At 40.2% G+C, this 12067-nt stretch overlaps 1 protein-coding gene across 3 annotated transcripts in view; it reads right to left on the minus strand.

Moving 5' to 3' along the window:
* The window catches only part of DSCAM (DS cell adhesion molecule), an 827811-nt gene that overhangs the window by 282308 nt on the left and 533436 nt on the right, over positions 1-12067 (minus strand). For all 3 annotated transcript variants that reach the window (XM_034948080.3, XM_063601284.1, XM_063601283.1), the window contains exon 10: positions 2452-2571. In XM_034948080.3, coding sequence (XP_034803971.3) covers positions 2452-2571 — 120 coding nt within the window. The remainder of the gene's footprint in view (positions 1-2451; positions 2572-12067) is intronic.

Consider the following 12067-nt stretch of genomic DNA (forward strand, 5'->3'; position numbering starts at 1 on the left):
ACGGAGTTCAAGGCCAGCCTGGCCAACATGGTGAAACCTCATCTCTACTAAAAATACAAAAAAATTAGCCAGGCGTGGTGGTGTACACCTGTAATCCCAGCTACTACTTGGGAGGCTGAGGCGGAAGAATTGCTTGAACCCAGGAGGCGGAGGTTGCAGTGAGCTGAGATCGCACCACTGCACTCCAGCCTGGGCGACAGAGCAAGACTCTGTCTCCAGAAAAAAAAAAAAAAAAAAGTCATATTAAGCACCATATTTGTTGTTATGGCAAGACATACATAGTATATTGTTGACTGAAGAAAGATTATAAGCCAGCAACAATCATCAAAATTTTAAAAATGTATAATGTGTATCTATGGGTATGCAATTGCTTGGGGACAGGACTGACAGTCTAGAGACAAAAAATGTTTGCAGCAGTTATCTTTGATCATCTTTGAGTGATGTTATTGGAGGGAATTTAACTTTTCAAAAAATTGCAATTTCTAATTTTTTTCTTTGATGACTTGATATTGCATATGAAATTTAAAGACAAAAAAGCTACTATTACAACCTAATTTTTAAGTTAGTGGTAAGAAGGGATAAAATGTCAGTAACATCCAAGACAGACAAAGTATTATTTAATCTATGTAGAAACACTTCCAAATAAATAAGACATAGAGATAAGCGTGCAAGTGACATGAATAAGAAATTTCCCAGAGGAGAAGTAGAAGTGGTCTGTTAACATAAGATAAAACATGTTAAACAACATTAACAATCTAAGTATGCAAATTAAAATGAGAGGGCATTTTCAACCATCAGGTTGCAAAGACTATTTAAAAAAAATGTTATCTAGTTGGTGAGGATGCTGGGCCACATTTACCCACCCATACTGTTGGTGGCCTAAGTGCCCTTGGGCAGTACAGAGTAAGAGCCTTGTATATGGCTGGTGCCTTTTCACTTCACTTACACATATGCGCATTGAATTAACATACAGGAGTGTTCGTTTGCTGCAGTGTTTATGAGAGTGAAAACTGTAAACACCCTCAGGGAGAGAGAGAATACCTGCATAATGACAGGCATTAAAAATAATGTCGAAGAAGGCAAATGTCATGGAAAATGTCCATAATATCAAATATGCACCTCCATAGAAACTAAATTAAATTTATGATGTTTATCTGTTTCCATGTAATAATGCACAATGGAGCTTCAAATACGGCAGGAAATAAAAAGTCATGGGGGCAGAGACTCTGAATAACAGGATTTTATTTTTGAAGAAGTCCTTTGCACATGGACAGTGGATGTGGTGTATGGTGTGTGACAGGGGAGTTGCTTCAGGGACTTTTAAAAATTTGGCTATTTTCCCAATCAGACAGTGTCTAGCACCCTTCCCCACTTCTTTACCTTCCTTCTCAAAAGAGAGATGCCAGGAGGGTTGCAACAAATGTACCATTTATTTTTCCTTTGGTCATTGTTGCTTCCATAATGAGAAAATGCAACATGCTATTTTAAAAAAGAAACATCTAGAGTATAAATGATGATTAAGTCAACACAAATACAAATACCTCACAATAATTAAACCTAGATACTAGGTCTTAGGTTATTGGAAAAAAAAGGTCATGATTGACTGATTATTTGATCTCACCAGCACATAGCTGGCCCTCAACTAATATAGTACTGAATTCAAGTGTCTAAATGAGGAAAGAAAGAGAACTTCCAATATGTTTGCAAGTACCGTTAAGGAGGCGTTCTGAAGAAGCCACCCTAATGAACAGAAATTGTTTTTCCAAAGTCTAACATGATTCCCCTCTTCGTTTCCATGTCATACATTTCTACTTGCGTAATATCTACAATGTCACCTAAAACCCAGGAGCTACTGTTCTGCATTAGAAGAGGAAACATGATTAGGGGTGCAAGCAGGGAACATGAGACAATCGCAATAGGACATTGGGCGTGTTTGTTTTTAAAAAGAGCATGCCAAGGAGATGACGTGTAATGTGTATATTCTAAGGTAATAAGGGGAATAAAACAATCAATGATATTATCTTTAACTTTCTAAACCCACTCATCTCTCTAAATACTGGGGAAATAGTTTTCCAGCTATGAGTAGTTCTGACAATTTAAACTCACATCTCTTCATGTACGAGTGTGCAGTGATCTCTAAGCAGACCATGGTTATGTAATACAGGTGGGCAAGGTAGGACTTCCTAAGTGCTGAAACAATCTACACAAAAGACTTCCATCCCTTTGTGGCCTTTCCAAGGGCATGTTATGTAGAACAGACACGTTGTGGGTATGAATAAAAACACCTAGGTGGACGACTAGGAATGTCTATGAGAGAATGATAGGCTTGGTGGAAACAGAGATACGTATCTACTTGCAAGAAACTTCTCTGGAAATCTAGAAATGCTTATCTAATCCTTTAGAACATAGCAAATGTTTGACAGGTAACAAGTAGATCAAGTAACTCCATACCTTTAGAGAATTTCCACACGATGGTAGGTACAGGGTAACCCTCAGCAGAACAATTGAGGATGACTGCTTTGCCATAAATCCCGTCCTGGTCCCGTGGCTGAACCACAAACTTGGGAGGAACTGAAAAGAGAGAAATGTCACCAGTAATTAAGACTAGACCAGAAACTGAGCAAAGGTATGATTCTAAGAAACTGAATCATTTTAATGAATATTAAAATATGAAGACTGTTTCATATACATGGGACAATAAAAACACTATTGGCAGTTTGGGACAAATTAAGGGAGTAATTTCAGTGCTGAAAAATTTTCTGATTCATATCAATGAGCTTTTGTCACAGGTAAAAGCCCTCTGAACTAGGGAAAACTGGCCTCGAGGGAGGAAGTTTGACTAAATCAAAGGGATGGAATATTTTGCTTTTGATTGTGTTATCAAAAATATACAGAAATTCCCTCAATGGAAAATTGAATCAGAATCACCATTTAAAGAACAGATCAGGCTGGGCGCGGTGGCTCATGCCTGTAATCCCAACACTTTGGGAGGCCGAGGCAAGCAGATCACCTGAGGCCTGGAGCTTGAGACCAGTCTGACCAACATGGAGAAACCCCATCTCTACTAAAAATACAAAATTAGCTGGGTGTAGTGGCGCATGCCTGTAATCCTAGCTACTCAGGAGGCTGAGGCTGGAGAATTGCTTGGACCCGGGAAGCGGAGGTTGCAGTGAGCTGAGATAATGCCATTGCACTCCAGCCTGGGCAACAAGAGTGAAACTCCATCTCAAAAAAAAAAAAAAAAAAAAAGTAGATCAAATATATATTTGTGTCTCAAATAGTAATTATCAAATATAAGTATTCATCTTGGATGTGAACTGGTCAAAGCATTCGATGTTGATTTTTCCTTTACCAGGAGATAGAGTGAGCAGTAATAGGCACCTCCTAAAGGCAATCGAGAATACAATGTGGGACTGAACTTTTCCCAAAATTCTGGTGAGAACACATAGTCCGTTATGCCAGATGTCAGCACCACGGTGGGCCAAAGGGGGACTATGGAGAGTAGTTGCAGTGAGGTACCATAAAGGTTTTCTAGTGTGCCTATAAAAAACAAGATATTAAGTGACTGCTTATCTGGTGAATGTTGTGAGGTGCTGTAAAGAACCATCGCTACCTAAAACATAAACATGATTTCACTTAAAACATATATCCCCAAAGAAAGCATATTTTTTGAGATAAGCCATTAGGATTTTAATATGTATCACATCTCTTAGAAAAGGTAGCATCTGAAGGTATTCTAATCCGAATCTTTCCCAGCAGATCAGCGATTCATTACAGGGTAGACTTTCAATGAGGCAGTCATAAACTATGTGAGAAGAGATGAATTATCTACACCATATAGTAGATACTTAGAAATTCCTGGTAAGGCTAATCTCATCAGCCTTGCCAGATACAGAATTCTTAATTTTGAGACATAAATGTGAGCCTATGTGTTACAGGTAGATAGGAACTCAGCTGCCACATATGATAGACTGAGAAGATGGTTAGGGCCTAAGTTAGCAAGGGGCTTAGAAGCTTGTTACAATCATCTGAGCCAAGGTAACGATCACTTTGGCCATAAAATAAAAAGGAGGAAGGGAAAATGTCAAGACACAAGAAGCAGCCAGAGATGGAATTCACCGCAGTGTTTCTGGAGAAAACATTGCTTTTAATTTTCTAGCTTTACTTTCTGTAGAATGATTTACACATGAAGAAGCACCAGAAAATAATGACTACCAGCATAAAGCCAAGTGTTAAACACATTGGCTTGGTGTCCAGCTCTTCTATTTCCTGTTGGGCAATTTTGTGCAAACTGTAAAATGGCTCTTGGTCTCAATATTCTTATCTGAAAATTGGAGATGATTATGGAACTCATTTTAAGGATTGTTAAGATGATCAAATAAATTAAGATTAGAAAAGTTCTCAGAACTGTGGAGATATTAAGTGCTGTAAGAGTGTTGATTAATTTAGTAAATGCAGGTATGTTTAGCTTTTACTTTTTTTTTTTTTTTTGAGATGGAGTCTTACTCTGTTGCCTAGGTGGAGTGCAGTGGCATGTTCTCTGCTCACTGCAACTTCTACCTCCCAGGTTCAAGCAATTCTCTGCCTCAGCCTCCTGAGTAGCTGGGATTACAGGTGCCTGCCATCACGCCCAGGTAATTTTTTTTTGTATTTTTAATAGAGATGGGGTTTTACCATCTTGGCCAGGCTGGTCTTGAACTCCTGATCTCATGATCCACCAGCCTCAGCCTCCCAAAGTGCTGGGATTACAGGCGTGAGCCACTGCGCACGGCCTGACATATTCTTAATGAGCAAAGTTCCCAACTTGCAAATGAAATAAATAATTTACACAGCCAGTGGGTTTCTGAGATATTGCTTAAGTGACAAGCAATGTTACTTCATGTAGATGGTATTCGGAGACAAAATGTATTTAAGAAAATGAAAATATATTTAAAATAAGATAATAAGGAATGACTATCTCTGGGTGAGGAAATTATCTCTAAGAAATATGGTAGAGATTATTTGGAGCTAAGTTTTCTAGTAAAAGTGACCAATCAACTCAAGAGCAGGTGATAAAGTTGAAGACACCATGCCAAAATTATTCTCTGCAGAGTGGAAGGAAAATCTGCAGCCATCCACATTCTGTGCTCCATTTGGCTCAAGTACTGCCAAGAGCAAGAAATTGCTCATCAATGGACAGGGTAAAAAATCTCTTGCATTTCCTCTGGAAGCATGTCTAATCATAATTGATCCATTACCCCTCCCCTCAATTTGGTTCTAATCCAACGAAATGTTCCTTAAAATCTCATCAAAGAAGTTTATATGAGAAACAACCATAGAGATACTGTAAGTATAAGGTAGTTACAGATAAAAACGGTCCCTAAATTAGTAGAATAACTACCCCGTATCATTGAAAACTGTTTCTGACCCTGGTAGGAGTAGCCAGGGGATTTCCCATGTACATCTCTTTGCTCATAGATTGGAATTCTCTCTTCAGATACCCCAGTGATTTACAGTCACATGAAGACCTAAGAAAGAAGCTTCTGCAGTAAGTGAGCTTCTTAATTTTTATAGCAAAGAGAATAATTAATAGCTCAGATGTTTGGTCTTTGGCTGATATACCATGCAACTTGAGACCACCTTGAGGAAAATGCTATATTTTACTAAGTGCATGAATAAGCCAAATCATATACATTTCCTTTAAATTTTGACAGAAGACTGTCATGAATGTAAATATTCAATCCCTAAGTGATTTATTATCATGTACCAGTGAATACGTAGGTCCCTTTCATGAAAGTGAACTTGTGAGTTACAGTAAGAACTCTAAGACTGGGAACATCCATGTACTTACATCAAGAAGACCTGAGGCCACACCCCTCAGATCTGACACCTTAAGAATATGCTTGGGTTGAGTTCTGCCTGGCAAAATTAGAGGTGATGGATTCCTGGGAAAAGTTGTAGTAAGTTTCTAAACAAATTTCTTTGCCTGCCCAGAGCCTAATGTGAAGACAACAGGCATATGGTCCCTTGGGGGTTGTCATCACTTTGAGACAGCTGCATCACCAGCTAAGATTAAAATTCCAGGGCAGGGGAGTGTCTGAATGAGGACCCAGTGTTTAACATGTAACTAATGACATCATTCTCATATGCTCTAAGCATATGAGAATGACCATTATCCCTAGGGACAACATAGTTCCCAATTTTTTAAAGTAAGCAGCAGTTTATTTTTTAAAAAGTGGAGATATTTTTTTAAAGAAACTATTAATATTTGACCTAGATACTTTTTTTCTACAAAATGGCAGCCTAAGAAATTGTCCTAAAAGAATGAGGAGCCCCCCCAAGGAGTCACTTAGTAATGAAAGTGAGCATTTCCTGAGTACTCAGTGGGTTTCAGGTACTCCTAGTTCCATCCTTTGACCCCTCCCAGAATTGCCCTCAAGACATTTCTTACTTTGCTTTCTTATTAAAGAGAGGATCCCCCACTGTGGCCCTCTCCTTCTTCTCAGGGTGTTGTCTTCAATCTTCTCCACATCTTACTCAACAAACCTCCTGAGCTATTTCACCCACTCCCATCACGATGATTGCCTTTATCTTCCCTTGGTGTGTAGAGCACCATATCCTTCCATCATTAGCTTATATCACAGGTACCTCTAATTCAAGTTTCCAAAATGGTACCCGTTCCTGTTCACCATCCATTAAGGTCCTCAAAAAAGAAAAATGGAATTTCCTTTCATATCCTCTTCTTTCATTTCTTTTTATCAGGTGCTGATGATTATTTCTTGAAAATGTATCCTCAAATTCTCTGCATCTCCACTGCCACACCCCAGTCACAGTGAGTAGTCTGGTTATGTGGGAAAGGGGCACAGCCCCTCTGTCCACCCGGCTTCAGCACCTCTGGGAGGACAGCTCCACCTCCACACACTTTGCCAGGACACTGCACTAAGGGGATGGGGCCCTCTCTTTGCTGTCTCAGGCCTTCTCAGAAGTCATGAGCCTTTACCCCCCTTACTGGTGCAACCCTGACATGTGAAAAACAACTGTCCATCACTGAGGGACAGGAGTCAGGGTATAAATTCTCTGCCTCTGCCTCAGTTTCCTCCGATCCAGTGGGGCAATTATGAGGCCTGCTCTATGCCTGCGCGTCTTAAACATTAGAGGGCATCAGAATCACCTGAAGAGCTGATTAAACCACACATTGCTAAACCTTGTCTCCAGTGATTCTGACTCAGTACATCTGGGGTGGAATCCAATATTTTGCCTTTCTAATGAGCTCCCAGGTGATGCTAAGGCTGCTGGTACAGAGACCACACTTCAAGAACCACTGTTCTACGTGATTCCTTAGAAGGCTCCCAGTAGGAATGAGCTCCAGTTGCCCATAGCAGCAACCAGCTCATTAAAGCAACTTTTATTGATTTTTTTTCTCCCTTTCTAATCTCATTCTTTCCATTCTGGGATCCAGGAATGACATCCCAAATAAATAACCTGCCAGCCAATTCTGTACCTCACACTCTACTTTCAAGGGAACCCAACCTAGGACAAGGCCCATATTGCCTCTTATTTAGATTTCTCAGCCCCCTAACTGGTCTACCTGCCACGAACTGTCCCACTTGAATTCATTCTTCACTCAGGGACCTAAAGGATCTAAGACACAAATGGGATGATGTGACTTCCTTGCTTAAAAGCATCCCATATTCCCATGGCCCGTTGGTATAATCCAGACTCTTGGGATATTTTAAAGGATTTTTATGACTTGGGCCCTTGGTCTCCAGTTGCATTCTGTGACATTCTCCTCTTGCAGGCTTTGCCCCAGCTATTCTAAAACCCCATCTATTACCCAGTCCCCAAGACCATTCTTGCTGCTGGGTCTTCACAAAGGCTTCTTCATGTCTGTTTAATAAGTTCCCATTCACCATTTGCATCTTAGCTTAGCACTCACTTAGTCAGGCACATTTTTTTCTGATGCTGTGGATAAGATTAAGTGCTTCTCTGAGTCCTTAATTACTTACCATAGCCTTTATTACACTCATCTGGTATTGCTGTTTAACAGTCTGTCTCCTATACTAGGCTGTGCATGCTATGAGAACAAGAACCATTCCTTTCTCACAGGCCATGGTATGCCCAGCGCATAGCACAGATCTGGAGTACAGAAAGCACTCTGCAACTATGTGTTGAAAGGACACATGAATCAATGAATGTTATTACTTCAGTTTTATAGACTAGGGAAACGGAGCATGGCTAAGTTAATAACGCATATCAGGGTGACCCCCAAAGCCCGAGGTCTTTGAGAAGAGTGGACCCAATGGAAGTGCCATCTGAGGGACAGCAGAAGACAGCCTCATAGGAGGACTCTGGCCAAGAAGATACAGAGCCTGAGATGGAAGGATGTGAAGCCTTTGGGACTGTTGCCGTTTGGGCCAAAACTTATGACAGAACAAAAAGACCACCAGTACTCTATATTGTCTGGGTGTATAATTCCCCAAAGTTGTTGGTTTCCTTTTTTAAAGATGATATTTTGATTTCCTTTTATTAGTATAACACATTATTTAGTATATTGTGGTGAGCCTGCTTGCCAATATAGTTGGTTTTCCAATAGAGCATGATATGGTTTGGTAGTGTCCCCACCCAAATCTCATCTTGAATTGTAGCTCCCACAATTCCCACATATTGTGGGAGGGATCCAGTGGGAAGTAATTTAACCACAGGGGGCGGATCTTCCCCATGCTGTTCTCGTGATAGTGAATGAGTCTCATGAGATCTGATGATTTTATAAAGGGGATTTCCCCTGCACAAGCTCTCTCTTGCCTGCCACCACGTAAGACTTGCCTTTCACCTCCCAGCCACCTGTGGAACTGTAAGTCCATTAATCCTCTTTTTCTTTATAAATTAGCCAGTCTTGGGTATGTGTTTATCAGCAGCATAAAAATGGACTAATACAGAGCAGTTTTTCTAGTGGGGAGGAAGAGTAATTAAAGAGATGAATAGGTTCAACTACATAATTACATCACATCTCCAAGACGAAATATGGCTAACATTGCCAAACACTTCTCTGAATCATAATTACGTGCACATAACCAGCACTCCTGTCTCCCCAAAAAGAACAATTTGATATATATTCCAAAATACCAAAATCTTGTCATGGGATCCACATAGGCTGAGAATATCTGAAGTTTCAAATACGTTTCTTTGAGGAAGTTTACTCCTGGTGTTGCCTAAAATGAAGGTTGTTTAAAACACAGAGGTCTTTGGCTTGATCTGCTTATTTTGTGTGTGTTGGTGGGGGGTGGAATACTTCTGTTGTTTTATTTTTAAAGAAACAATACTATGGTTATAATAAGACAGGCATTTTTCTAGTTTTAAATGTAGTCCAGCGTTTTATGTTTGGAAGCCATGGCTTCTAAGTTGCTATATATTTCCAAAGAATGAATTTAGGTTTCCCTAGCTGTAAACCTGGGCAGAAATTCAGTTTTAATGAAAGCCATTTGGTGGAGGTGGGAGGGGGTGCATGGATAAATACCACCATTCTCTACTCGGTGACATTTAGTTGAGATGGGACTTGGCCAAAGTCTAGGTAAGATTTAATTTATGACACTGACAATTAAACCTATTGCTTTCCCATCACTCTGAGAATAGATGGCCTGGCCTCTGCTTATATCTCTGCCTTTCTGTCCTCTCTTACTTAATAGGAGGCACTTTGGGCCTCTTGCTGGGCTGTGAACACACAAAACTCACTCCACACTCAGTCTTCAGACTTGTTGGTCCCTCTGCTTGGAACTCGCTTCCTACAATTCCCTGGGATGTACGCCTTCACTTCAGTCAAGTCTCTGCTCAGAGATCTCTCCAGAAAGCCTTCCCCTGCCCAGCCTACCTAAAATACTATTTTCATCCCCATCTTTCTCAATCCACATACATCATGTTTATTTTTCATAGTCCTTGTAGATAACTGACATTGTTTGTTCATTATCTCTTCCCTTCACTAGAATTTGAACCTTAATGGGCAGAGACTTGGTGTCTTTATTCTAATCACCATGGTATCCTCGGCACTCATAACAGCACCTATTATAAAACAAATATGTAAGAAATATTTTGTGTAAGAATGAATGAATGAAGTAAAATCATAGCATGAGAATTCTATCAAAAATTGGATCAACAGATGGCAATAAAACAGCAACCTTCTATGATTTTCATTTTTCCTGTCAACCGACAGTCAACTATTTTAGCCAATGTGCTTGTTTCTCTATGTGGCAGTTCACCATTAAAAGCCAGAAACCATAGACCCATCAGAAGATATAAAAAAGTGTGAGAAAACGGCCCTCCTTTGGAATCACAGATAGGAACTGTTGTGTTGGTGCTTTCCTGTGAGTGGTCTAGAGACCACAACAGGAAGCAAAGGGCAGGAGTGCTCTGTCATGAAGCCTAATGCTTTATTTCTAATACCTTAATCAATGCCAAGGTCACTCCACTGAGCAGGATATCAGGGAAACCATCAGTCCACTGTCATAAGAGCTATGAGATTTGGCTCTTATTGGCTCATACATAACAGCTAAGATATTTTTGCTTTTGGGGTGTTGTTTTTGTTTTCTTATATTTTCCTCAAGACAACAGCTAATTTATTTTAGATCAAGTCTTTACAAATCTTCCCAGTAACCCAGGCTATCAAAAAATGTGCTAAGCTTTACAATGACCCCAGGTCAAACTTTTCTTATGCAGCTTCCTCATGTCACTCAGCCTTCATAGAAGAGAGTTAGGGCCTTGCCCTGTATCAAGCTTGTACTTAAGGGAATGTGGTGGCTGGTTTGGTTTTCTGTATCCATACTATTTAAACGTTCTCCATATTAGCAACGAGGCTGTTTCACTTTACCATTTGTGTGTTCACTGGAGTAGCATTTTTCATTGCCCTCAAGAACTTTTCCTTTGTGTTCACAATGTGGCAAACAGTTTGGCATAGGAAGCCCAGCTTCCGGCCTCTCTTGGCTTTCAAATGCCTTCCTCACTGAATGCAATCATTTCTAGCTTTTGATTTAAAGTGAGAGATGCGCAATGATTCCTCCTCTCACTCAAACACTGGAGACTGTTGTGGGGCCATTCATTGGCCTAATTTCAATATTGTTATGTCTTAGGAAGTAGGGAAGCTGAGAAATGGTCAGTATTGTTGTCTTAGGAAATAGGGAAGCTGAGAAATGGAGACTGGGAAATGGTTGGTTAGTAGAGTGGTCAGAACACACACAACATTTATCGATTAAGTTTGCCATCTCATATGGCTACTGAACAATTATAATAGTAACATTATAATAGTAACACCAGAGATTACTGATTACCAATCACCGTAACAGACATAATAATAATGATAAAGTTTCAAATGTTGCAAGAATTACCAAAATGTGACATACAGACACGAAGTGAGCACACACTGTTGGAAAAAATGGTCCCCATAGACTTGCTCAATGCAGGATTGCCACAAACCTTCAACTTGTAAAAAATGCGGTATCTGGGAAGCACAATAAAGCAAAGTGTGGCCGGGCATGGTGGCTCACTCCTGTAATCTCGGCACTTTGGGAGGCCAAGTGGGGTGCATCACCTGAGGCCAGGAGTTCGAGACCAGCCTGGCCAACGTGGTGAAACCTTGTCTCTACTAAAAATAAAAAAAATAGCTTGGCATGTTGGCACATGCCTGTAATCCAAGCTACTCAGGAAGCTGAGGCAGGAGAATGGTGTGAACCCGGGAGGTAGAGGTTGCAGTGAGTGGAGATTGGCCCAATGTATTGCAGCCTGGGTGACAGAGCAAGATCCCGTCTCAAAAAAAAAAAAAAAAAAAGGAAGAAAAGAAAAGTGCAGAAGCTCTTTAGTTTAATTAGATCCCATTTGTCAATTTTGGCTTTTGTTGCCATTGCTTTTGGTGTTTTAGACATGAAGTCCTTGCCCATGCCTATGTCCTAAATGGTAATGCCTAGGTTTTCTTCTAGGGTTTTTATGGTTTTAGGTCTAAGGTTTAAGTCTTTAATCCATCTTGAATTAATTTTTTGTATAAGGTGTAAGGAAGGGATCCAGTTTCAGCTTTCTACATATGGCTAGCCAGTTTTCCCAGTACCAT

The sequence above is a fragment of the Pan paniscus genome, chromosome 22, assembly GCF_029289425.2.
Source record: "Pan paniscus chromosome 22, NHGRI_mPanPan1-v2.0_pri, whole genome shotgun sequence".
NCBI classification, from domain to species: domain Eukaryota; kingdom Metazoa; phylum Chordata; class Mammalia; order Primates; family Hominidae; genus Pan; species Pan paniscus.